The sequence below is a fragment of the Cebidichthys violaceus genome, unplaced genomic scaffold, assembly GCF_023349555.1.
Source record: "Cebidichthys violaceus isolate CVI_PGR_0920_01 unplaced genomic scaffold, fCebVio1.0.p SCAF_1, whole genome shotgun sequence".
In the NCBI taxonomy this organism is placed as follows: Eukaryota; Metazoa; Chordata; class Actinopteri; order Perciformes; family Stichaeidae; genus Cebidichthys; species Cebidichthys violaceus.
Window position 1 is genome coordinate 19,223,317 of NW_027176262.1, and position 26,742 is coordinate 19,250,058.

Sequence of the window (26,742 nt, forward strand, 5' to 3'; positions counted from 1 at the left end):
ATGAGCAGTAATGGAAGTCCGAGTAAAAACACCCAAAGTGTATTTTAGCTTTTGACAAGCAAGAGGCAATCATACTGAACTGGTCTGAGTTATTTGGGTATTTTTTTTTTGCAAAAAAGACCACATTTTTTATGAATACAACATTCAGAAATCCTCAATAATAACAAGTTGCATGTTGGTGTGACCGAGATCACCACAGACATCATCCAGCTGTGTGACTGGTATCAGTTTGTTTTTATTGATTGCATCATTTATAGAAAAAAAAAAGGTTAACACAGCCCTTATTTCCAATTTACCATGATCTTACAGATACTTGGAGCGGGGGAGGTTCAGAAAGTCTAGTTTGCTGCTGTAGCCGTTGGCAGGATACATTCTGGTGGGGGAGGACACGACGAATCCTTGAGCAAGGCGCTCAACCCCCAACTGCTCCAGTGGAGTGGAGCTGCGCAATAGCCTGCAGATCAGACAATGGTTGCCCTTGGCACGTAAATGTCACGTACTGATTCCAGTTTTTCTTGTAGCAATAACAATGTAAAGCTGCTATGTCACTTTTTTGTTTTTGCAAGCAGCACCAGTATAAAACTAGAAAAACCATGACGCTCTAATTATCCACTATTTCTTAATGCAGCTAGCTACTCAGCTGTTAAATATATTTATATGTTTTACTATTGTAATTAGTATGTAGGCTTTATAAACCTGGTTACAGTATGATATGGAGCAGTAGAGTGCAGTCTAACTGTAATGAAATTAAAATACTGTTTATTTTAAACATGGTCATAAAACACAATAAACACACAATACCTAGTTCCCGTTCCAGCTAGGCGCTTAACCGTTAATGAAGAAACATTTATTGCAGAGGAATATCTTACGAACACTTTTCTTTTAGAACGCACCGTCAATTATCTTACTTTTTTGATGCGAAGTCAAGTTACTGCTCTCTGACGAGTTTGTTTCTGCTTCCGGTTACGCCAGAAGGACTTCAAAGTAAAGAACTCGAAACGTAAAAAGGCACTTACAAAATAAAAGATGTCAGGAAGTGATTATCTTGGGTAACTTGCAGGAAATATTCATCTTACTAACAGAACCTGTTAAGATTAATTTACATACAGTGCCTGTATTTCCTTTGGGTTTGTATTTCTATCAATTTTCACATTTTTACTCTCCAATTTGGTTAGAGAAACAAATACAGGGCAAGCACAATACATGAGTGTATGCCACCTACATTTGAATAAAAGAGTTCACTGACGGCACAGAAAACCAACAAAAACTCGGGTTCGGTAGATGCGGATCAGTAGATTTTGACAGAACACCCCAAAGGTAAATCGCTGATTTGAAATGAAATCAGCTGATTCGTTGGATGGGGGCGGGTTCAAATACGAGTGGAAGCCATCTTGAACGTTTGGTTGACAAGACTCTTTCGTAGTCAGCTAAAAAAAAATTAGTACACCTTATAAACACCGCATAGAGAACCGATTATTGAAGTTATCCAAGGTAAATGCATGCACATGTAGACTGTTTATATTTCTGGGTAGTTGTTAACCAGATTCTCCATTATTTCGTGGTGACTTTTACAGTTAGCGTTCACTGTTTGCCATCGTTAGCCAGTTTGTTAGCTTGCTAGCAGACCTAGCACGGCAATGGATTCGACTGAGCAAGCCGACGATAGCTAGTTGATGGTGGATATCTAGTTTTGTTTGTTTGCTAACTTTGGGAAAGGTGTCAGTTGCACTAGCGTTATAACATACCGACTGGATTAAAATATTATTAAACTGGTATTTTAACGTTGTTTACCGAAACCGCATAACATTACCACGAAGCTAAAGCGTCATGTGCTAACGTCAGTTAGCCAGATATTTGACGTTAGCTTGGTTACCCTCTAACGTTAGTTACACGGTTGGATTTAACAGACAGCAAATGTTTTTGGTCAGCCGTGTGTTCAAATATTTATCCAATTAATATTCATGGGCTGTGAAATTGAGGTAACTTTACAGGTAATCTATTTATGTGATTGACCTTCCGCATTTCAACACTGTTTTCACAGCGTTAGCAACGTTCAACGTACGTGAACTAAACAACATTACGAGCTACCGCTGTGTAGCTAACTTATGACGTTAGGCCAGCACTGTAGCGCTGCTGTCGCTTATTGATCAGCTACATTTATCTCGATATGTCTCTATACCATTTAAATAAAGCATATTGCCTCTTGTCACACAATTGTCATTTCTTGTCGGGTACGATGTTTTTAACACTTTGTCTTTGTATGTTTCAGGGTTGGAGAAACCTGAGAGGACGCAGCGGCTCAGTGACGCTACACAAGATGGCCAGATAAACAAGCCAACACTTGAGAGCTAGCTAAGCCTTCTGGTATATGATATTACATGTGACAATGGCAGATTACTTTAATGCTAAGAACTGATTTACTTCGGAAATCCGTGTTTCGAAGATATCTGAAAATTAAATGGGGGGATTTGTTTATTTTGACACTTGATGTCCCAGAAACTGCAACGTTGTTGTGGAACCTGCTGTGACACGATTTGAACAATTTACATTTGGATGATAAAAAGTCTCAAGAGGGAAGGACAATCTTAAGTTTTGAGTGGTTCCAGCCGACTGGACTCACTTCATTTAGAGACTGTAAAACATTTCATTGCTATTGGAGCAGAAAAGCTAAGTAGACATGAGTACCGCCAGGACAGAGAACCCAGTGATTTTGGGCTTGTCCAACCAGAATGGACAGCTCAGAGGCTCAGTTAAGCCTGCTGGAGCACCAGGTGGAGGCGGAGGAGGTCCTCAACAACAGCAACTTAATCAGATGAAAGGCACAATCAACAATGGTAACGCCCAACTGGCCCCGACAACTAATGCTGTCATCAAGTAAGTTGTTCAATACAAGAAATCCCAAAATTTGGATGTTGGCACAAGTATTACTAGCAATTCTTTTTTATGCTTGTTGCTTACAAGAACTTAACCCTCCACAGGCCTGGAGATGACTGGAAGAAAAGTTTGAAGTTGCCCCCAAAAGACATGAGGATGAAAACTTCGGTTTGTACAAGATGGATCTCCTTTTATTGAGATGAAAATCTTCCAGTTTGGAAGTAAAAATTGCAGATACACGTTTTTCTTGTGCTTTTGATGGGTCCTTCTGTTAATGCTTTGTTAATCAAATGCTAATTAATTTGTTATGATGATTCCAGGATGTGACTGCAACTAAAGGCAACGAGTTTGAAGATTATTGCCTAAAGAGGGAGCTGCTCATGGGAATCTTTGAGATGGGCTGGGAAAAGCCGTCTCCAATCCAGGTACATTCAGACACAACTCAGATTTGATCCTTTTTGACAGCTGGACAAGAAGGTGTCTTTTGTGTGTAAGGTGCCTAATTTCATATTTATGGAGTTCGGTGCATTTGAAAATAAACCTGATAGTAATTCCAGTACCATGCTTTTGATAAGTTTTTCATACTTTTGCTGATTTTAAATAATAGCTCCTGCGTCTAGTTCAAAACGGAACGATGGGGATCTGTTTACACTTAGTGTGGAGTTTAAGGTTAAGAATTGGACATGGTTATAATAGTGTTTTTGGAAGTAAGCCTTTACACTTGAAATTAAATTACTTTTAGCCTTGCTAGTGTAAGAGAGTTAAATACACTCTATAAATTCTTATTACCAATTTTTTTTTTGATAATTTTATTCATTTGATTCAACGATTATTAATTATTATTATTTTTTATTTTTTTTCGAGTATGTGAATTTTATCTAGTTATTTTTAATCTGCTTTATTTTTTGTGTCCTGTGTAAAGGGTGATACTGAACATCATGCCCTCAAAGTGCTCCTTTGCATTGCTGAGAGAGCAGAAAGAGAGACCAGAAGGCAAATAATGGGTCTCCTGCAGGAGAAAATAAACGCTGTAAAACAGTCTCTCGAGTTGGGTTAACCCTAACGTTTGTTATACTAGTGCCATGGCAATGTTGGTCAGTCAACCACTGCGGTCCAGACTCAAATCTCAAAAACTATCTGATTACATTACATTACATTACGGTCATTTAGCAGACGCTTTTATCCAAAGCGACTTACAATTCAGTATCTATCTACACCGTAGATGCAGCTACGGGAGCAATTTTGGGGTTAAATGTCTTGCTCAAGGACACATTGACATGAGACTAGTAGAGCAGGAGGCAGGAGCTGGGGATCGAACCACCGATCCCCTGAAAGGCGGCCCTGCTCTCCACTTAGCCACGGTCACCCCCATATAATTGATATGCAGTTTTGTGAATTCTTGGTTCCCAGACTATATATTTGAATGACTTTGACGATCCCTTGAGTTCTCCTTATCTGACCCATTCTGATATACCCCCTAAAAGGTCTCACCCTGCTTTGCTGAGCAGCCTGTTTGGCAGATATTATCAGGCCAATGACCCTGGACTGTTGCTCTTTTACTTTTCATCCAGTCTCTCATGTTGCATGTTATTTTAAGTGACCAACTATTGAATGTTTGAATATATTTTGTTCAAGCAAACATAATTTGTACCCATCCATAAAAAGTAGTATTGTGTATGAATCTGTCATTACTGCTTTTTGTGCAGGAGGAAAGTATTCCCATTGCACTGTCAGGAAGGGATATCTTGGCCAGAGCCAAAAATGGCACGGGAAAGAGTGGAGCCTACCTCATTCCCTTACTTGAACGCATTGACCTGAAGAGGGACTTCATACAAGGTGAGGAAGCTCATTTTCTGCCCCAGTAAATGTCAAAAGGTTGACACTCAACTCTTTCCTGATCTTAATCAGTCCCTCATTTTTCAAACCAAAATTCTGAGGTTCCAGCATTTCAAAAGGTAATACTGGCTGGTTTTCTTAGCCTGATAGTAAATACAATATCTCTAGATCTATCCTTAATTAAAATGAATGCAGACCTGTTTGTATGGATTTATTTAAATGGAGTAAAAACATCAATTCAATGATCATCCTCTGTGTATAAAACTGCTTTCTGTTTGCACTGTATGTAATGTCTTAAAGCACTAATCAAGGTGTCTTTGTAACAATGAGTCTCATGCAGGAACATATTTGTATACTTATCTTAACTTTCTTCTTTTTTTCGTGTGTCGTGCTCGTTGAAGTGTGCCATGTCAGATTCAGCGAACACTTCTAAACTCCGATACCTGTAAATGACGTCAACATGATGAATACCACGTGTGTTTAAATATGCATCGGCTCATGAGAATAGGAAATTAGCATAAGTAACGCCCCAATAATACCGCCCCATATCTCCAGAAGTGTTCATTCATAAAAATGGCATCAAAGAATCTACCAAGTTCAAATATTTTAGTCCTGCTTTTAGAAATCCATAAAAGAAAATCAAAATTTTTGTCAGCAGCGGAATTAAGAAACCTTGAATGGAAAAAAATGACGAGTGCTGTTAATGCAGTGTCACCTAAGGGGCATACTGTCACCGAATAACGACCAAATGGTTCTATATGAAAATGGCTTTAAAAAAACATTGTAACGCAGCAAGGCAATAGATGATTGCAACGGGAGGGTGATAATCATAAAGGATTAAGTAATGAAATACACAATCCATTAGTAAAAACAACTAATTGCACATGACTCGTACAACAGGTCTGGACCACTTGAAAATTGTGTTCGTACCTAAGAGAAAAGTCAAAATACAATAACTTCTGAAAGCAACAGGTTCTCCTAAATCACTAGTACAAGTAGTTTAAGAGCAAAATTTGTGCTTGTGTGTGTTCGTTCGTTCATTCATTCATTAAAGTTTCTCCCTGTAATAATTGTCTTGATGGTTTTAATGGTTAGGAAAGAGCTGTGTTTAAGTGTCCAAATTAAGGCCAAGCTAGCTCAGGGTTAATACACGTGTGAGTAGTCTTATCTCAAGTACGCGTCTCTGTGTTTCCAGCTGTGGTCATAGTGCCCACTCGAGAACTGGCTCTGCAAGTAAGCCAAATATGTATCCAGGTCAGCAAACACATGGGTGGCGTAAAGGTAATGGCAACCACAGGTGGAACCAACCTACGTGACGACATCATGAGACTCGATGAAACGGGTAAACAATTTACACACATTGTTGTGAAACTGTTTTTCTTTATACTAAATGCTGCTCATATTTATCTGAAACTGCTAAATGTTCATTTTGGTATTCTAAACTGTCCTCTTAAGCAAAAGACAATGAATGTGTCTGGGTTGTTCGTTACATTATAATGCAAATCTCTGGATTGACAGGAAGGGGCTCTGTCTTTGGTTGGATGTGAATGGATTCTGTCTTCTTTGGTTGGATGTGAAGGGACTCTGTCTTCTTTGGTTGGATGTGAAGGGACTCTGTCTTCTTTGGTTGGATGTGAAGGGACTCTGTCTTCTTTGGTTGGATGTGAAGGGACTCTGTCTTCTTTGGGTGGATGTGAAGGGACTCTGTCTTCTTTGGGTGGATGTGAAGGGACTCTGTCCTCTTTGGTTAGATGTGAAGGGACTCTGTCTTCTTTGGTTGGATGTGAAGGGACTCTGTCCTCTTTGGTTGGATGTGAAGGGACTGTCTTCTTTGGTTGGATGTGAATGGACTCTGTCCTCTTTGGTTGGATGTGAAGGGACTCTGTCCTCTTTGGTTGGATGTGAAGGGACTCTGTCCTCTTTGGTTGGATGTGAAGGGACTCTGTCTTCTTTGGTTGGATGTGAAGGGACTCTGTCTTCTTTGGTTGGATGTGAAGGGACTGTCTTCTTTGGTTGGATGTGAAGGGACTCTGTCTTCTTTGGTTGGATGTGAAGGGACTCTGTCTTCTTTGGTTGGATGTGAAGGGACTCTGTCTTCTTTGGTTGGATGTGAAGGGACTCTGTCTTCTTTGGTTGGATGTGAAGGGACTCTGTCCTCTTTGGTTGGATGTGAAGGGACTCTGTCTTCTTTGGGTGGATGTGAAGGGACTGTTTTCTTTGGTGTTGGAAGTGAATGGACTCTGTCCTCTTTGGTTTAAATTTGATTTATGATTAAAAGTGATTTATCACAAAACCACAATGTTAGGTTGTTGCGCTTAATGTTGTCAGTGTAATGGACAATTGTTTTACATTCATAATGCTACACTGAGGCTATACATTTAATTATCTTCAGTCAAGACTTAACACTGACATTCTTTTGTGACGCTCCTGTGTATCTTATATTTATTGCCTTATTTATTTTACAGTACATGTGATCATTGCCACTCCTGGGAGAATTTTAGACCTCATCAAGAAAGGAGTGGCCAAAGTCAATCAAGTGCAGATGGTCGTTCTGGATGAAGTAAGTAGCATAGTTTGACCAATATGGCTTTAATACTAAATATAGAAGTGTGACCTTTTTTCGTATTGAAGCGTTCTCTTTAAATGGCCCTCAATGTGCCCCCCCCCCCCCGTCTCTCTGCTCAATAGGCTGACAAACTCCTGTCTCAGGACTTTGTGGTTATGATGGAGGAAATGCTGAGCTTCCTGCCCAAACAGAGGCAAATCCTGCTTTATTCTGCAACGTTCCCTCTCAGCGTTCAGAAGTTTATGGTACAGATTTCTTATTTTATTTTTTTATTTTTTTCTGAAGTACTTGTTTCATCATTTCTTATTACTAATAAACAACTCTGCCGCCATAATTTGTAGCACATCCTGAATATAACAACTCCTGTCTTCATCTGCTTTGTAGAATGCACACTTGCAGAAACCCTATGAGATCAACCTGATGGAGGAGCTGACACTGAAGGGTGTGACTCAGTATTACGCTTATGTAACTGAAAGGCAAAAGGTCCACTGCCTTAACACCTTGTTCTCCAGGGTAAGTATTGCCTTCTTGCACTTCATGATCCTGTGTTGGTTCATTTCAGATGTGTCTAAAACTGCTGTAAAATGCCAACTGGATTCCAGTCTCATAGTGCAAATGCTGTTTTATTTATATATTATATTTTTATATATATATATATATATATTTATAATATATTATATTATATTTTATTTTTACCAGTCCTAATACAATTTGTTGTGTTTTTGTTTTGCATTGTACATAAATTATTGGATACTTTAAATGGCTGGAATCCTCACAATTCAAACGTTGATTTCACCAGGATTTACTGCTGTTGGTGCTTTTTTATTTATTTTGTACAGCTCCAGATCAACCAGTCAATAATCTTCTGCAACTCCTCTCAGAGAGTGGAACTCCTTGCCAAGAAGATCTCCCAGCTTGGTTATTCATGTTTCTACATTCATGCCAAGATGAGACAGGTCAGCTCAAAGTACTGCCTCCGAAATGCCAGCTCTACCAACTTTAAGACCAAAATACACATGGATGGCACCCAGAACAGCTGCTCCTATTACTTTTGGTGTGCATTAAAATGGTGCATCCCATAGACGTGCATAACCTTTCACTTCAGTCTACACCAACGCTCTATTTCTGGAGTGTTGCTGCTGCTACTAGTTTTTTCCAGATGAGAAACTGGTATCTGGACTACATACACTATATGTATTTGTCATTTACTACTACAGGTTGCCTTTAATCAGGGATTCTTCTGCACTTAATAGACAACCTTCGTCCGACATACATTTAAAAAAAAAGATAGCTAGGTGGAGAAATGTTTTTAATTGTTTTAATATCCGAACACTGGGAAATACGGATTGCCTACCTTGAATACATTTAATCTATTCAAATTATAACCCAGCGTTGCAGTTTAGCTTGTACTTTACAAAGTAAAAGTTTTACAGACCATAACAATAGAGCTTTAGACTCATAACCTGGTTCCACAGTTTTATTACAGAAACCACTACACATGAGGTTCACATGACATGTTTTCTGCTCTCCAGGAGCATCGCAACCGTGTGTTCCACGACTTCAGAAACGGCCTCTGCCGGAATCTCGTCTGCACTGGTAAGTGGTAGAGCATTGTGAAATACTATAGAAGCTATTGTGAGACGGTGTACTAAAGATTCCAGTGTTTTCCATGCAGTTGTGATGCACAGTGCTTGGATTTTGATTCTTCACCACTCAGGGTTGCTATTAAAACCTATAAGCTGTTTGACTTTTTAAAGCGAGTCCAATCAGCTGACCTCCATTTCTTTGAGTTGCCAAAGATTAAATATGTCCAGTGTAAAGGTGTTGGAAGTGCATATGTATGTTCTTGTTCAAAACTTAATTGACTGACACGTCAGCGTTGAGCTAATCTATTGGTACTGTTTCGAATATAGCAACAAGTACTGCTGACCCTACAACCAATAGATAATTGAGAATTATTTAATTTTGGCGGAGCGCTTTTTTAACCGGCACACCTTGTCCAGCCTGTGCGACACTTGCTCAGCGGTCCTGGAAACACCACGAATTACATGCATTTGTCATCTTACGTGATGCTACTCAGCCAATCAAATGTGTGTATTCTGATTAGCATCGCAACTCCTGTGAGATTTACACACGTGAGAGAGACGCAACAGGACAAGTACGTGAGTCAGAAGTTATTTCACGTGGCGTTCTTAACCAGATTCTTTAATAACCAATAATGGACAGACTCTTAAATGTTCATTCTTCCTACGGGCATTTCAAATCCAGTGTCTCGTGTGTTCAGAGACTGATTATTAAAAGCAGCATTGTGAAGCGCCACTACGAGACAAAGCAACCATCCTTCCAGCAAACGTACTCACTCACATCTGAAATAAAGACAGAAAATAAACTAGGAGCCCATTATGATCAGAATCTTAACGCATTCATTCACTGACCAACAGTGATGTAAAGGGAGAGGAATAGAGCTGAAACAAGTGGTTTAAATAACCACAGATAAAGTACCTGAACACACACTTCTCTCTTCAGAAGATGAGAAAAATATAATATCATGGTTTTCTTGAGTGACATCACTTTACCCTGAATAAACAAAATTTACAGCTGTAGGGCAAAGACAATAAAATTACAATTTAAAAATGAAATGCTTCAATAAAATACTAGCTTTGTTATTTAATTTGTATGAAGAAGTTCTCTCTAACTGGACCTTGATGCATTTTAATTGATAATCGATGTAAAACACTTGTTAAAGCTTTTGTACAGAGAAAAAATTATTTAAATGATGGTTGTCTTTTTAGGGGTATTGCTATTAACAGTTATGAAATGTACATAGTCAAGCTTAGTGCCACTCTAACACACACTGAAGGCAAATTGTCCATTTGTGCCATCATTCTAATGTTGGGTGGAAAAAGGCTGGACTGCCAGAAAGTGGAACATTTCTGGGGTTAAAATGTTTAAAGAAATGATGCAGCTATGTCTCACTAAAACCTTTCTATTCTTAAGCGATGTTCTCATAGTAAAAACAATGTGCATGGGTGCTTCATAAATCTGATTTGTAGCAATGGTTTTGTAAGGCCTGAAGACGAACCAGATTTATTTGTATACACAGAAAATAGCCTTGATCAAGTCATTAAAGTGGAGCTAAGGTCTGTAACTGTCACAAGTTGAATAGAGAAAGTGGGGAGTGGTTGCTATGGTTACCATGCATCAATAGTGGGAGATCTGGTATCGGCAATACCCGTATAGTGCCCCCCCCCCCCCCCCTCATCGCCCGCTTAAAGCCGTAACATTGGCATTGTGATACATATGACAGCGCAGGTGGCAGAGCACTACGGAAGGATTTATGTGAAAAAGGAACTATTTGTTCCGTCATAGTCCGTTTATTTTTACTGCTAAACCCCAAAAAAGATTTAGCTTTCAAGCAGCCTTTGGAGGCAAAAGCAGAACAAGCTAAAACAAAAGCGGAAGTAATTATCATTTTCATTATAGCAGTTGCAAATGTGTTTCTATTGCGTAACTAATTTCACAGCATAAAAATATATTTTTAGATTTCTAGCCTATTGTGATCTGTAGCCTTTTGGTTTGTTCAGTGTTCGTACAATATAATTCAGAAATGTTATTTATTTTTCTTATGAAACTTGTTAACCAGAGTTGCCTGTGGTCAAAACGCTACTTGAATTTCCAGCAGGAGGATTGTTTCTGCCTTTTGAAACTGGCTCTCCTGGCGTATTAGTGAAGACTGAGTGTGCACTCTGAATGTCACATAGATTCTTGTTCACTTACGAGATAGATGTTTTACTTTACATTTTTCATGCAGAGATGTCTTTGCTAGAGAGAAAGATCATGGCCAAAATGAACTACATTGCCCCCCCCCCCCCCCTCACACTTGTCATCCTGAAATTCTTATTCTGTGGGTACATAACATTTTGATCCAGATGTCTGATATGTTGATGGTTTGATTTTTTTTTTTGCCGTCTTTTTCTACAGACCTCTTCACAAGAGGAATTGACATTCAAGCTGTGAATGTTGTGATCAATTTTGACTTTCCCAAGCTGGGAGAAACGTACCTTCATCGCATCGGTAGATCTGGTAAGAGCCCATCGTGTGGGTGTGGGTTTAGATGTGGGTGTAGGTGGTGGTTTTGGTTGTTTTTCTACTGTGCAGACTTTTCTGGTTCAAAGACTTTATTTTGGGTAGCACACGATGATGATAAAATAATAATTTGAACCTTTCCTTAATATCAGGCCGCTTTGGACACTTGGGTCTGGCCATCAACCTCATCACTTATGATGATCGCTTCAACCTGAAGGGGATTGAGGAGCAGCTCGGAACGGAGATCAAGCCCATCCCCGGCATCATCGACAAGAGCCTCTATGTGGCCGAGTACCACAGTGAGAGTGGCGAAGAAGTCAAGCCATGAGCCAGTGAGTTCACACACTGACGGCCAGTATGCACACATATTTACTCTGTCAGGATAATTTAACTCCTTTCCTGTTTTCACATTTACTGTCGGTGCAGCAGTTTTAACACGCAGGCCGGATCAGAGATTATTATGGCAGACATTACATGTTGCTCTGCAAATGCTCTATTAGTAGATTAGTATGCATTGGCATAACTCTCTGGCACAACTAAAAGTAATTTATCCATTATTACTGTTATTACCTTGATGATGTGTTGCCTGCTGTGCCCAGTAATAACGTGCCCTGTGAGAAAGGTCTGTTACCGTCTTACATGTTGAAAGACGTAGGAATATGTGCAACAAGTCCTGAAAATGACCAGCTAGATGATTTTACAAGGAAGAAGTCCTCATTGTGTTGTCATGGTGTATAATTAGATTACAAGTAATCTATAAAGAGGGACCCATGACAGTGTGCAAATTAATGTACTGATTTCGTTTTTGTTTATTCATGCCTGCATACTGAAATCATTCAACACTTATAAATAGCCTAAACAATTATGTCAGCATTTTTGGGGTTCTAATGTAAATGGAGCTTGAGTTATAAGACCAGATTTCATCCAAACAACTAATTTATTTTTCCCTCTTTTCTCTCTACAGATCAGTCAAACCTCCATTCCCCTTTGTATCTTTTTTTTTTTTTTTTTTTTTTTTTCATCCCCCCTTGTCTTGGAGTTCTCGTTTTTTATTTTTTATGTACAGTTTCTGTCTGTCTTCCTATTTTGGATGCCACCATAAGGAATGTGTATTTTGACGGGACGCGTTTCGGAAGAACTCATTTGCCTTTTTATGGGGCTCAATGCTGCACCAACACACCCTGAAGACATGTGCACCGGGAGGAAAGCACGGGACCAAGTCGAAAATGTATCAATGCACATTGTGAAGATTCATATCCACCAATGACGCCAAGCCAGCACCAACAGACCGCTATACGACACCCTCCATTCTCCATGTTTTTATTTTGGGAAGTTTTAACCAATTTGTATCAAGTGCCTTAACAAGCAGATCAACTCGTTCTAAAGTAATAACCCTTCATTATCCGTCATCTTGTTCACGTCATACCACACACTCGCCTAATTGAAAATTTGTTACACTAGTTTAATGTCCGACCGCATAGGTGAAGTCATAACTGTTTTTGGTTGGGTCATCCTTTTTGCAAGGAGTGGAGATGAATAGGAGGGAGGTCGGTCTGAATGATCTTTTTTTGCTGGCTTCGCTGCACTTGAGTCTGGCTGATGAACAAGGACAAACTTGGATGTTCCATGGACAGAGATGCTGGATTTTGTTTCAAGAGACAGCCAGACTGTCCGGTTGCTTGTGTAGAAGCTTGAGCTTCTAAAAGACCCAGAACCTTTCCTCCGTCTTCAGCATCAGAACACTAAAAATGAATAAGCAGCCTCTCAACACCATGAGTCATGAGGATTCCTGTTTCGGTGGAGTTTAATTGTAGGGAATGCATTTTTCTTTCTTTTCCTTTTTTTTGTTTTTTTGTCCTGTGTTTCACCTTCCTATGGATGGCCATACTTTATTCTGCGAGATGTGCAGCCAACATGTGGGGGGCACCTTAAACCCTGTGTATATACCTTCATTTTAAGATTGTTTTAAACAAGTTCAAAAGGCTGGCCAACAAACTGAAAAGACCCCACCCCCACCCCCCTTCTCTCTTGTTAGCACTGGAGACTCTTTTCTTAACTTGGTTTGTTAGATCTGCAATATTGGCCTGAGAATTTATTTATCATTTTAGAGATTGCAGAGTTTATTAGAATCTAAAACGTTTAAAAGAGCTTGTGCATGAAATGTTTCTTTTGGAGGCAGAGTTCACTAATCTTTAGCCCCTTCCATTAATGCAGAGTGCACTTCTTCAAAGCTGCACTTAAATGGAGAATGTTTAAATTGTTGCCCTTATTCTCCTGCTACCAGTGTTAACAAGTGTTCAGTCTAGACATTTGAGTAATGAATTCTTTGTTGTCACCAGCCTTAACTTGTGCAACTGACTCTTGAGACACTCGAGAGAAATCTCCAGTTATATTGAGTGTTGTTATTGGAAGAGAAAATAATATTCTATCATGTAGTAGTACTACTCGCTCTCGCAGTGCAGCCGAATTGGCAGAGAATTTATTTTCCGGGAGAGATATTAGCTGTTACGTTCTGTGTGCTCTTTAAGCACGGCTACATCACTTCACACATGTTAAGGAGGAAGTTATAGAGTTCTGTTCCCCCTTTTGAAGAATGTTTGCCAAATGCATCAAAATGAATCATCTGACCTAAAAATGTAGCAGGAATTCTCTCTCTGTGCATTTCAAGTTAGCTGGCTTTATTAAACCCAGCTAACCAAAGACGCCTCATTTAAAAAAAACAACAACCTGAGCAGGTTGGGCTGCACTTAACGCACAGAGAGATGGGTTCAGTGCAATAACACGGACTGCACTGCTTTTTCTACTCCCATGAGGCCCAAATGGGAGAAAAGTGTGATGCAGAACATCTAAAAGAAACAACCCACAAAAATGGCACAGAGCGGGAATGGGCATGAAGGATTGCATATTACTATTAGTCGGACTGCTTGTTTAGAAAATATCGTGGGCACCTCAGACTGCTGAGTTCATGGCTTATTTCTCTGCCCTGTATTGTGTTGATATTTGGGGTTTGGAATACAGTTGTTTTTTGCATTTGTATGCAACATGACGACCTCGTTCTGCATCGCGGTCCTCTGACCACTCGTTTGATCAGCTGGAACCTTTTTGCGAATGAGGTTCCCTTTTGTTATGGTGAGATGCTCTCTAGACTGTTCTAATCAATGAGAAGTAGTATTGCACATTTGTTAATTTAATGTCTTTTTAAAAAAAAAAAATCCAAATTGTGTGACAATGTTGATCAGTTTAAAAATTACCTTTTTTATTTCTCATTGGTTAGGACTGATCCCTGTTCTCTCAGCTCGATCGTTGTCCCCTAAATACTGGTACATCTAATTTGGCTGTTTTGGATTTGGGTGGGAGGGCTGTATTTGTTAAACATATTCAAATGAAATGAAGCGTTAGCTGAGTGAACAGGGATCTCATTGTGCAGGCACTTGGCAGCTGCCTGATTCTTGTCAGCCACTGGCAGTAATCGCCACAGCAAATGCTCTCGGAGCTAAAATTGACGATCCCTCAAGATATAGTGCATCGCTACCTCTTGATGGAATGCTGCTTTACTGCCAGTGGCTGCCATTTTGAAAACCTTAAAGACTGAGACAAGAGCATCTTGCCCCGGATTGGGTGACTTAATTGGAGAGTTTAGTAACTAAATTGTCTCATTCTTTAAGGTGTTTTTTTTTTTTTTTTTTTAATTTGTGGGGTGGCTAAATTAATGCTCTTGCTGCCCTGATGCACATGTTCATCCTCTCTTGATAGCTCTGAAACATTTACGAAAATACAGCTTTTGTGTACAATCTGGCTGCTTATCTGTGGAGGATGTGGGAGGAGTCCGTTTGGGATTCCTCTCAAAACTGATGCATCAGTGAAATAAAAGGGGGAGGAGCCTTTGGGCAATAAAACAACAGGATAAGATCTAAAGTTCCAAAGTTATGTTAATGGGTATAAAAAAGTTGAAAAAGTTGCCCATTTTTTTCAAATTAAATGTTCAAATGGAGTTAACCTTATTTAAAAAGTCTCCAAGATTTAAGGAAGAATTCAAAGCCTGAGTTAATATTTTTTTATTTAATGGAAATTTGGTCGTTATTTAATTGGCAAATTTTTCAGTGACGCTAATTTTACAATGGACTTAAGTTTAAAAGATGTCATGAATATTATTGGATTCAATTGAAAGTTTTGTTGATAATAAAGCTCACTGAAATTTATTGTGTTTTTGTTGTCCTTGGCAACCACTGCAGTTCCTTGTTAAACCTCTTCCACAGCTGGACAGATGTAATGTCTTAGGGTACATCCCAAGTCTCTTAATTGCATCCCCGTTTCCCTCACTTGCTTCCTTTCCTTGCGTCGTAGGCCATGACCACACTACTCCGTTTCCATTTGAAGACTCGTAAGTTTTGCTACGTTGAGCACTACCCCAGCCTCTTCAAGCACTGAAAACGGAGGAGTTTGAAAAACACCGGGGTTGCGTATTCATGTGGATGTTCTAAAACGGATACGTTTGGAAACGATGACGCCCACACCTGCGTTTGCTACTTGATTGGTTCTTAGCAGTCACGACGTGTCCTTCCCTGATTCATCACACCCCTTCACGTGACCCTTTCCCGGAAACTCAAATATTGATTACCAATCGACTACCAGGTTCATTTAACATGGAAAACTGATTACAGTGACATTGTTGTCTTTACTAGCAGCTGTTCAGTTAAAGTCTGCATGTCTCCGGAGGAAGCGACTGTTATTGGAGCGATTAGCGAGCGGCATGTCCAGCCTGTCTGAAGTCACGGTTAGCGGCTTTGAGGAGGACGGATACAAAACGGAGGACTTTCCTGTCCTTATTAATGCTTATTTTGTTCTGCACAACTGTTGTGAATTCCACACACATAAACTATAAAGGAACAAAACATGAATTGCTCTCCAGTATGACAGACTATGGCCACCAGCAGAGCTACGAGTGAGAACAGATAACGAAACTGAGGGAACGAGTGAGAGATGTTGACCACATTTATGGTCCGATAATCTATTAAACCTTTATGTGTAAGTGTTGATTTTAAAGTAAATTTGATGTGTGAGAGAGAGAGACCTGCAGTGTTGTAACTAAGTCTGAAAATGAAAACTTCTAAAACTTTCCACAAAATGTGAGTTTATAGAGGAATATTAGTCTGTTTCTAATGACAGCGGCTGTTAATCAGCATTAACAGCTGGAGAGACTTTTGAGAAGTTTGTCTGCACACATATCACTGTACTTAAAAATGGTTACTAATAACTAATAGACAGTTATCATCACTTTAGATGGTTTCTCTCTGTAGTCTGTTACCTGTTTAACAAACGGTCTCCTGTTTATAAACGCAGCATCGATGTCTACCGGCGGAATGCCTTCATCTTATTTATGAATTATTTGCTAGTTAGTTTTTGAAATTCAGATTGTGACGTCATATCACCCAGAATATGATTATGGTTTATATTTAATACTCGAATAAATTTATTAGGCTCCATGTTTCAGGTTCAATTTAAATTATAGAACTCATCAAACCCGACACTCAGCAACGATCAGCCTCACGTGACTGAATGAAATGATGATAAATGATCTAAAACGTGTTTCATCTCTCCAGCTCTCTCTGACTTTAATCGTATCATAATAAAAGTGAATGAGGGAAATATCAGATCATGAAAAGACGAATCTTTCTACTAAATTAAGAAAGTTGTTTGTGGTACTTTTGTTGTTCAGTCTACAACGAACATATATTTAAACCAGATGGTGAATCAGAAAACTAATCAAATATAAAACTTGAGTTTAATCTCTGATCTGTCTTCACTCTTGTATGAAACATAACTGATGAACAATGAGTTGACGTGTTGGCCGTTAAAACACTTCCTCGAAGGCTGTTCTCGTGCGTCCTCGCTCATGGCTCCTTTAAGATCCCTCCTCGATCCTCGCTCCTCCGAGCAGAAATAAGAGCGTTGGGACGGCAGTCAATGTGGCGGTGCAGAACAACTTTCGGTTTAAAGCGAGGAGCGAGGAAATGACAAAGAGACTTGGGATGTACCCTTAATATAAACCCTGACCTGGAGGAAGTCCTCAGACCGGATACCTCTACTCTGGTGTCGCCAAAGTTTGCAGCTCAAGATGCAGATGTTGGTGGTATTCAGCTTTTTATCAGTGGCTCTTTTCGCCTGTGTAAATGGCGCTTTCCCACCACCATGTGACAGGTAAGACAAATGACTGAAAGTGCTTCTTTAAAAGGTTTTTGTATATCAGAGATTATTTAGACTTCGCTTGCTGTTCTTGAACTGTTGATTCTAAAAGAACGTTCTGGTCAATGTGCGGCTGATACACTGTTGATCTCAGACTTGTCTCTAGACACGGACCATCCTGGACCCTTCAAACTCAAAAAAAAGTCTGCCGCTAGCGAACCGATGTTTCTCGTAATATCTGTGTTGAATTATCTATTGGCAGCTTGTCAGCAGACCTTTGCCCTCAACTGCTTGTTTTTAGTGAAATGGTTTTATTGCTTCCCTGACGGACTTCTACACATGCCTATCATGTCTGTTTAATAATTCACAACTCTATACATTCATTTCAGTGAAATATACTGCGCTGGGCCCATCTTGCATCAGGTACAGAACGCGAAACTCTTTGATGATGACAAGTACTTTGTCGACATGAAGCTGAGGGAAGCTCCTGGTAAGTCAAGTCAGTAAATCATTTTTGGGGTTTCATGACGTTTCTTCATTACGTGGCTGCTCTTGTTGCTCCCCGTGTCTTCTCCAGATGTTGTTTTGTCTGCCTTTCGCAACCTTTCAAATGAATCTCCGAACATCACTGTCCCACCTGCGAAGCTGCAGGAGTTCCTAAGTGCGTACTTTGAGGAACCAGGGACCGAGTTTGAGTCATGGACACCACCCGACTGGCATGACAAGTGAGAACCAGTATGATTCTAATGCTCAGATAGAACAGTGATTTTTTAAAAAAAGTTTGCGTGAGTGACATCACTTGATGTTTTTTTACATGCAGGCCAAAGTTCCTGGAAGGAATAGCTGACCAAGACCTACGTAACTGGGCTGAAAAGATACATTTTCTGTGGAAGTCGCTCGGCAGAAAGGTGATGATGAGTAGAGCTCAAACGATACCGTCACTATTTAGTAATTGAATAATCGTTATTTTTAAGCAGAAATGCAAATGTGAATTATTTTTGTCTGTTGGTAAATTGAATATCTTTTCTGGTTTTGTTACATTTGTTAGCCCAAAACAAGCTATTTGAATATGTCCAATTGGGCTTTAGAAAAATCAATATTATCTTTTGATGAATTGTAGACCAAATGATTGTCAGAAATAATTAAGATTCATCAATAATAATAGCAGTTAGTTGCAGCCTTCATGATGAAGGTGAAGCCTCCACATACCCGTGAGTGCACAGATTTGAAATTCTCCTCCAGATCTGCGCCGGCGTTAAAGATCACCCAGAGCTCTACTCCCACATATACACCCCACATCCCGTTGTAGTGCCAGGGGGGCGCTTCAGGGAACTCTACTATTGGTGAGTGAGCGATGAAGCCCGTCTTTCAGCTTGTCTGCCTGAGAGTAAAGTCTCACCAGGTCAGAGCGAGGAGAGATCACAGCCAGACCCAGCCAGGGGTCTCTGCTGAGAGCCCACCTGGGTTCCACGTGCAGACAGTGACGTGAGCCTCTCTGTGCCCAACAGGGACTCCTACTGGGTCATCAACGGGCTCCTGCTGTCAGAGATGACAGACACAGCCCACGGGATGATTCAAAACTTCCTCTACCTCGTCAACAGGTAAGCCTCAAAGCACATTTCATCTTTCATAGCACTGTAAAAAAAAACTACCAGCTCACTGCAGGTAGTTCAGCAGGCTCATTTTGAATTATAAGTCATTTAGTAACCTAAGGTTGTGCACTTAGGATACGGAGCTCTTGGGGAGGATTTTAAGATTTGTGGAATAAAATATTTTTTTCAATCACTCTGCTACAGATATGGCTTCGTTCCAAATGGTGGGCGGATTTATTATGAAAGGCGCAGTCAGCCTCCATTCCTCACTCTAATGGTGGAGAGCTACTATCAAGCAACCAAGGATAAAGAGTTCCTCAGGTGATATTTAGGTCTAAGCTGATGTCCTGCCAGGCACATTATCATTCCCCAGCTGCCTCGTGTCTCTCCCAGAATAGAAAAAAGCGTATTAGACATCAAAACCTCAGTGCTCGTGTCTGTCTGTGCCTCCGGTGTTTTGTTTTTCCCTAACGTGCTTAATTAGAATGAGACACCCTAACATTTTTTTGTGTGACGATATTAAGGACTGTGAGAAGTAGTGTGAATTAAAAACACTGCTCCCTGCTGTCTGTACAAACTTGGTTTAGAGCAGCTTTACCAGCTCTGGAGCAGGAGTACCGCTTTTGGATGCACAACCGCTCTGTGACTGTGAAAGTAAATGGAGCCGAGCATCTACTGAACCGGTATCATGTGCAGGTGGGCTTGCCCAGGTACGTACTGAAATACATCATGTAGGCAATAAAAATGAATTTAGCATGTGTATATTGTAGGGTGAGCCTTTAACCTACGGTAGCTATGTATTTTGTTTTTTCTAGGCCTGAATCCTACACAGATGATCTGGAATTAGCTGAAGGACTCACAGATGGTAATGGCTTATTAGTTGTTGGTGGTTGAATGAATCCACCTTTATTAGTTTGAGAAAATCACCCTGCTATGGTAATTTAATTCCATGAGAGATTACAAATATAGATAACGCTGTGGGGTGCTTTGTTCTGGAATGAATGTACGGTAGTTCTGCTCCTCAGCAGAAAAGGGGAATGTCCTCCCCTCGATTCAAGGATCATCTGTGCAAAACAAGTGTGTTCAGAATATTCCGCAGTACCATGTTTTCATGAAAATATAATATGTTGAACACTTGACCACTAAGTTTAAGAAAAGCTGTTAGAAGGAAAAATACTGTTTTGGTAAAAGGTTTGCTCAGATTTCTGAAGACCTTTTCCCATTTTTATGTATATATTCTTTCTTCATAACAAATAGTAAACAGTAATTTCCTCCTGTTGGAGGAGGCATTCCTTTTTTGTCTCTGAAGCTTTTAAAAAAACGGAAACGAACATATTGCATGTTTTTCGTTGCCACGTGCTGTAAACAAACAAGACACACACAAACAAGTGCCAAAATTGAGATGCTGATTTGTTGTGGCTCTACTAGAGAATTCATGTTTTTTCCTTACCCTCAGCATATAAGGAGCAGCTGTGGATGGATCTGAAAGCGGGTGCAGAGTCTGGCTGGGACTTCACATCCCGCTGGTACATGTCCGGCAACGGCAGCCTTGGGGAGACCAGCACTAGCCAGGTCCTGCCCACTGACCTCAACGCTCTTCTGTGCCTCAATGAGAGGACTCTTGCTTCATTTCACAGGATACTGGGTGAGTACCCGAGCAGCCTCTGACCTTGGAACTAACTGTGGCCTGCACACTGCTTTTAGCTCCCAACTGGTGTTGCGTAACGGTGATGTGCTGTTTCCTGACAGGTGATGGTGACTCAGCTGCACTGTATGACCAGAATGCAGCCCGCAGACTGGAGGCGATAGAGTCTGTGCTGTGGGATGCTGAGAGGGGAGCCTGGTTTGACTTCAACCTGATGACGCACTCCAAACACTTTGAGTTTTACCCCTCCAACCTGGCACCTGTTTGGGCACAGTGCTATTCTCGGCCTGAGATGGGAGAGAAGGCAGTACAGTATCTGAAGGTTGGTGCACATTCTAGGCTTCATTGTGGTCTCAATTCATGAATAAATGATGCATAATAGATTATTGTTTATTTAAATGGTTGTTTCATCCAAATTACAAGATGCATGTTTTCCCCACTTACCTCCAATGGTATCTAGCATGTGTGAAATCGGCCTCCACCTCAATGCAGTAGAGGTGTTAGGAAGTCCACCAAAGATATCCAAGGATCATTTTTAAACTTAAATAATAGTGTTAACAGCAGCTTGTGTTTACTTAATATACAACACACACTGATATAGAAAGGTAAAAAGTAGTTCAAATGCAAAAGCAGCCAAATTACCAATTACCCTTCACCTCTTCTGTTTTTGTGTATCATTCAAAACCTAAACAAATGAAGCCCAACCTGTGATGACATTAACTACATTACAGTCATTTAGCAGACGCTTTTATCCAAAGCGACAATTCAGTATCTATCTATACACCGTAGGCACAGCTACGGGTTAAGTGTCTTGCTCAAGGACACATCGACATGAGACTAGCGGAGCAGGATCCGGGGATCGAACCGCCGATCCTCTGATTGAAGGACGGCTCTCCACTTAGCCACGGTACCCTGAAGGGGAAGTGAGAAGATGCATTCAGTGACCACATTATTAGGTGCAGCTGTACAATCTATTGCTATTCATTACATCAGCCCTGCCATACATTCTACCTTTTCGAAGTACTGTAAAATGTTTAGTTTTTCTTGACATTGTCAGAATGAGTGTAAATGTAGTTATGTCGATTACTGAGGTCCTAGATAAAGGTGGTGCACATGAGGGAGGCAGAGTATTGGAAACACCTCTTGATAAAATGTAGTCCAGTACAACACCACCGCTAACTATGACCTCAATGTCAGACAGATACTGAACATCAAGGCATCATACAAGTAGAATGTGTGGCAGCTGAGACAAGAAGGAGCATCTTTGATATTTTCCCAAAGAACTTTTTCTGTCCTTTTGAATAATGTAAAAAAAACGATAAACAATACATTTAAATCAAGTTGACATTCTTTTTGACAGAGTTTTTTTTGTAATGAAAAAACACCATTTCCAGCCACGAATCCTCCTCCTGCTGAGAAGGGTACCTAGGACGCCATGTGTGTGCTATGAACAGTGCTCATTTGCTCCAGCAGATGGCGCACACACACTGCACTGGTCAAATCCATGCATGCTCTTATGGTTGCTGGTTTTCACGTCTGTACAGGAGAGTGGTGCTCTCCAGTTCCCCAATGGAGTTCCAACGTCACTGAGAGAGTCTGGGCAGCAGTGGGACTATCCTAACGCATGGCCTCCTCTGCAACACATGCTCATTGATGGTAGGTATCAGTAACTTGATCTGAAACCTGTACTGATGATTTACCAGTTGATCAACATGTTGCTCCGTTGTCTTGGCATATTCAATCCTGAAAATGCACAGCGGTCATAGGGTAGTGCTTTACTTATTTGCTTTAGCTGTGTATTCGGGTTAAACTACTGACCTTCAGGTTTAATTTGAGGCTGTTTATATCTGCACACATAAAGGTGCTCTGTGGAGTTTCCTTGAAAACAGTTATGTTTATGCTAAGTGTTACTCACAAAAATGCATTGTGTGTATTGCTGAGGTCTAAGAGACCTGTTGAATGAATGCCCCTCATAAAAGGCAAATGAATGAAGCCAATCTTCTGAGAGTTTTAAACTGGCATTGTTATCATGCAGCGGCTCAGGCTCAGGAGGTAGAAAGGGCCGTCCATCAATCGGAAGATCAGTGGTTCTCCAGTCCACATGTCAAAGTGTCCTTGGGCAAGATACTGATCGCCAAATTCCTCCCGAAGGCTGTGCCATGATTAGATTAGGATCTGATGAGAAGTTTGGCAGCCTCTGCCACGTGCGCGTGCGTGTGTGTGTGTGTGTGTGTGTGTGTGTGTGTGTGTGTGTGCGTGTGCGTGTGCGTGTGTGTGTTTTGAGTGGTCAAGTCCATTTACCATCTACATTTGCTCGCAAGCGGTCTTCTCCTTGCCAGCCTTTACTGGGACATTGCTGTGTTTCTTAGCGTGCTACTTATACGCCACTGATGAGGTATAAGTAGCGCGCTAAGAAACACATGTGCTTCCTTGTGGGTGTGCACAGTACAAACAAAAAAGGGAGCCAACTTGGAAGAAGGTTGCTTCATAGTGGTGAAAAACGCACCAGGATACCGTCTTAAAGGGGACAGAAATGAATTGGGACAAGTTACATTATGTTGTTATATTTGACTTCAAATTCAGCCACCAACAGAGATCAGCAGACACTTTGCATCTGCCCTGGCAATGCTCTGCCAGGCCCTACGCTTTACGTGTTGCTTATTTAGTGTGATTTTTTTTTTTTTGCCTTGTCTGTGTGGCACATAATTAAAGTGACTTATTTTTGGCCCTAAAAAGTCTTTGGTTGCACAATCTGTATGATTATGATCAACGTCCTGCTGAATGTTCCTAAAACTATGACCAGCAAGCCTCATGTTGAAAAAAGATTGTGGGTTTTAATGAATAAAGAATATTTTTGTATTTCCAGGTTTATCCAAACTGCCTTCAGAGGATGCTAAACAACTAGCATTTGATTTGGCCCAGCGTTGGATCAAGACAAACTGGTTGGCATACATGAAGTATGACGCCATGTTTGAAAAGGTGAGACGTCTGAGGTTTCAGTAAGTCAGAGCTCGTGCTGCACAGTGATAACACAGCTGGCTCAGAACGTGTCATTTTCTCTCTCCTCACAGTACGATGTGAACGGTGATGGCAAACCTGGTGGTGGAGGAGAATATGAAGTTCAGGTATTTCCTTTCATGTGTTGATGGTGTCAAACTAATGTGCTTATAGTCACACAAGTCTTTTACATTTCATGCCGAGCCCTGTCGATTCTCTTTACCTCACTTCTGCTTCTTAACGTAAACATATTTTTATGCTCATCATCTACACATATACTCTCACTCCTCCTCACTTTTTTGTTCTTATCCATCTTTTTTTTTTTTTTGTATAATTATCTTACCCTGTTGGGTCTTGTTGTCATCTACTTTTCACTTTGGTTTTCTTACTATTTCCATCAGCAGAAATCGGTTACTTGTTTTATTTCTTAGTGTTTTACAGCTATCACTGTATTTTTCTGCTTTGCTAAAGTGCTAAATATAAATGAAAACATCCTTTAAGAGCTGCTGTATTGCCCTTTCTGTAGCTGGGTTTTGGCTGGACCAATGGCGTGGCCCTGCAGCTCCTGGACCAGTATGGGGCGACTCTCACCTCAGGTAGCAGACGAATGTCTTCTGGCCTCCTGCTGCCTCTGGTCATCTCAGCTGCTCTCGTACTCCAATGATTCAGAGGTGCCAAAAAAAGCCGGATTTTATTATTTCTGGTTTCACTGCACTGCATCACTCCTTTCCACTGGCAGACTTCAAACACACACAAGTGGACATAAAAAATCTGACTAAATTTTGCATATTTTGAACAAGATCTGATATATTTGATCAGGATCACTTATATTTTTAGAGGGAACAGGATACGATTTATCATCAACTAAGAATTCCTTTGATGAATATTTTAGTATTTATCCTCAGAGGTAAATTATCTGTGGCGATATTAGAAGATGCAGATCATACTGGTGCTTGCTGCTGCTCGGATCACAACATTAACTCATCCCAGATATTGAACTGACCTTACAAACAGACATTCAACTAAATCAATTACAAAGTGTATTGCTAAACTGCAGCTTAACTCAGAACTTCTGCAGGCCGTCTAAAGTTGGAATGTATTGATGTTGAAAACACTGCAGTTATTATATTGGACTCAAGACAATGTTATTCAACTTTTACAAATCAACCAAGGAATTTAGAGACTCACGTAAAGTTAAATAAAGTGACGAACTTCCGCACACTGACATCGCCAAGTCAAACGCAAAATTGTATCTCCGCTCATGTGCTTTTTAGACTTAACATAACATTGCATGTCAAAAATGTACTTTGTTTCTTTTTTATACACTCGCACAGTAGCCGTGGCCTGAGGCGTTATTTTTATGGGTTGTACGTCCGTCTAGTCCATTCTCGTGAAGGCGATATCTCTGCAACAACTTGAGTGAATTAGGACAATGGGAATCATCAAAAGGTTGAACTGATTAGAATTTGGTTTGTCAAAGGTCACTGTGACCTCACAAAACATTTTTTTTGGCCATAACTCAAAAATGTATTTGCTATTATTCATTATGTATGACAATGTCACACGAAGGTCTCCAAGGATAAAATAATGAGCTGATGACATTTAAGATATACATGGATGTAAACTGCAACATGACTGGTTGGCTACAACCGCAACGCAGTAATTCTAGTTAAAAGATACATAGTGCAGGTTTGGTGCAAGACACAACATTGATAACAACGTTGAAAAATTCATTGCATCCTTGCTGCTTCACAAAAAAAGCCACCAGATTAAAGCTAATAATGGCAAACAGTAGCAGTAGGCTGTTTGTTTTGCATTATTGTTAATGTAATACAGCTGTAACATGATGGAAAGAGAGTAAACAATACACAGTGAAGCCGTTATCATTGAGATAAAATCACGTTGGATTACTTCTATGCATTGTTTTCCTGTGAATCCCTGGTGCATGTGAAAGTAATTTGAATCCAGCATGGGAATGGCAGCATCTGTTACTAACAATAAGTACTACTATATACTGTACTAATGCTGTATCTTTTTTATATGTATATATATGAAAGAGAGGTAACTACTGAATATAAATATATTGAATGGCTATTACAGAAGAAATTACGCCCATGAATGGTATATAAATCTTAAGGATTGTAACTTTAAGAATACCAAAGATGATACCTAATTTCTTTCTCCGTTTTTGGTAAATGTTTTTTTAAATGTTTAAATGTCTTCGATATTACAGGTAATTGTGTTCTTATTCATCTTTGAAAATCAGGCTCACATGTAGAGAGTGAAAAGTCAAGCTTGAAAACTTTATGAAGCCACCGTGAACATTTGATTGTACTTCAAATAAATAAAAAGAAACAAAGACAACAAATGTAGCCATTTCTGATTTTTCCAAGCCAGCCATACTGTCTTTGGCATGTCTGCCTACATCTATGGTGAAAAGCAGGTCAAGCATGAAATTAAGTCCATATAGATATTCAAATGGTTGCCAGAAAAAGTAATGACAAATTTGCCTCTTAAAGAAGAAAATGCATCCCTCTTGGCTGTAAAGATATGATGCCCAAGCAGGGATTTTATGGTATCGCTCTCCTTAGCATGAGTGCACACAACAGATTGACTATGCAACTTAAATGGGCAAAAGGCCAATGGGTGCAGCGGTCCATGCAAAAAAACATATATCAGTCTAGTAATGTTCTATTCTGAGTCTCCATCTGCAAGCCGTATCATCATCTTTTTTTTTTTTATCCCAATGCATAACTTTGACGCCCACACAGTAGCAGCCGTGTGTATTCTGCTGTGTTTAGAGAGGTTTAAGCAGCAGGCAGCAGTCATTATGTTTTCAGCCCTCGCTGACAGCAGTAACTCAAGTAGAACCTGCTCCTTTTGATAACTCGCACATTACCATGCCGTTATAGCAGAAATGTGTTGTGTTCAGTTAATGAGATGGAGCTGTAAAGTGTGAAATA

The 26,742-nt window shown here is 40.1% G+C and overlaps 2 protein-coding genes across 2 annotated transcripts; both read left to right on the forward strand.

Moving 5' to 3' along the window:
* The first annotated feature begins 1,391 nt into the window (after nucleotides 1–1,391).
* Nucleotides 1,392–15,561, forward strand: ddx6 (DEAD (Asp-Glu-Ala-Asp) box helicase 6). Its single transcript, XM_068713937.1, has 14 exons — nucleotides 1,392–1,491; nucleotides 2,270–2,874; nucleotides 2,979–3,042; nucleotides 3,195–3,299; nucleotides 4,581–4,710; nucleotides 5,906–6,052; nucleotides 7,176–7,270; nucleotides 7,399–7,521; nucleotides 7,661–7,789; nucleotides 8,116–8,232; nucleotides 8,809–8,872; nucleotides 11,258–11,359; nucleotides 11,515–11,694; nucleotides 12,327–15,561. The coding sequence occupies exons 2-13, from the start codon at nucleotides 2,678–2,680 to the stop codon at nucleotides 11,688–11,690; spliced, it is 1,449 nt and encodes a 482-aa protein (XP_068570038.1). The 5' UTR covers nucleotides 1,392–1,491; nucleotides 2,270–2,677; the 3' UTR covers nucleotides 11,691–11,694; nucleotides 12,327–15,561.
* A 1,732-nt stretch (nucleotides 15,562–17,293) lies between these two features.
* Nucleotides 17,294–26,108, forward strand: treh (trehalase (brush-border membrane glycoprotein)). Its single transcript, XM_068713949.1, has 15 exons — nucleotides 17,294–17,560; nucleotides 17,935–18,035; nucleotides 18,123–18,270; nucleotides 18,366–18,453; nucleotides 18,788–18,888; nucleotides 19,054–19,146; nucleotides 19,342–19,458; nucleotides 19,725–19,847; nucleotides 19,953–20,002; nucleotides 20,594–20,782; nucleotides 20,887–21,104; nucleotides 22,327–22,438; nucleotides 23,649–23,761; nucleotides 23,854–23,907; nucleotides 24,306–26,108. The coding sequence occupies exons 1-15, from the start codon at nucleotides 17,478–17,480 to the stop codon at nucleotides 24,441–24,443; spliced, it is 1,728 nt and encodes a 575-aa protein (XP_068570050.1). The 5' UTR covers nucleotides 17,294–17,477; the 3' UTR covers nucleotides 24,444–26,108.
* The last annotated feature ends 634 nt before the right edge of the window (nucleotides 26,109–26,742 follow it).

What these genes read in the sequence shown, in the direction of transcription:
- ddx6 (XM_068713937.1), top strand. Translation starts at nt 2,678, where the DNA reads ATGAGTACCGCCAGGACAGAGAACCCAGTGATTTTGGGCTTGTCCAAC. An exon ending in TTCATGCCAAGATGAGACAG is followed by an intron (nt 8,233 to 8,808) that starts GTCAGCTCAAAG and finishes TCTGCTCTCCAG; the next exon opens with GAGCATCGCAACCGTGTGTT. An exon ending in TCATCGCATCGGTAGATCTG is followed by an intron (nt 11,360 to 11,514) that starts GTAAGAGCCCAT and finishes CCTTAATATCAG; the next exon opens with GCCGCTTTGGACACTTGGGT.
- treh (XM_068713949.1), top strand. Translation starts at nt 17,478, where the DNA reads ATGCAGATGTTGGTGGTATTCAGCTTTTTATCAGTGGCTCTTTTCGCC. An exon ending in GAAGCTGAGGGAAGCTCCTG is followed by an intron (nt 18,036 to 18,122) that starts GTAAGTCAAGTC and finishes TGTCTTCTCCAG; the next exon opens with ATGTTGTTTTGTCTGCCTTT. An exon ending in TTCAGGGAACTCTACTATTG is followed by an intron (nt 18,889 to 19,053) that starts GTGAGTGAGCGA and finishes TGTGCCCAACAG; the next exon opens with GGACTCCTACTGGGTCATCA.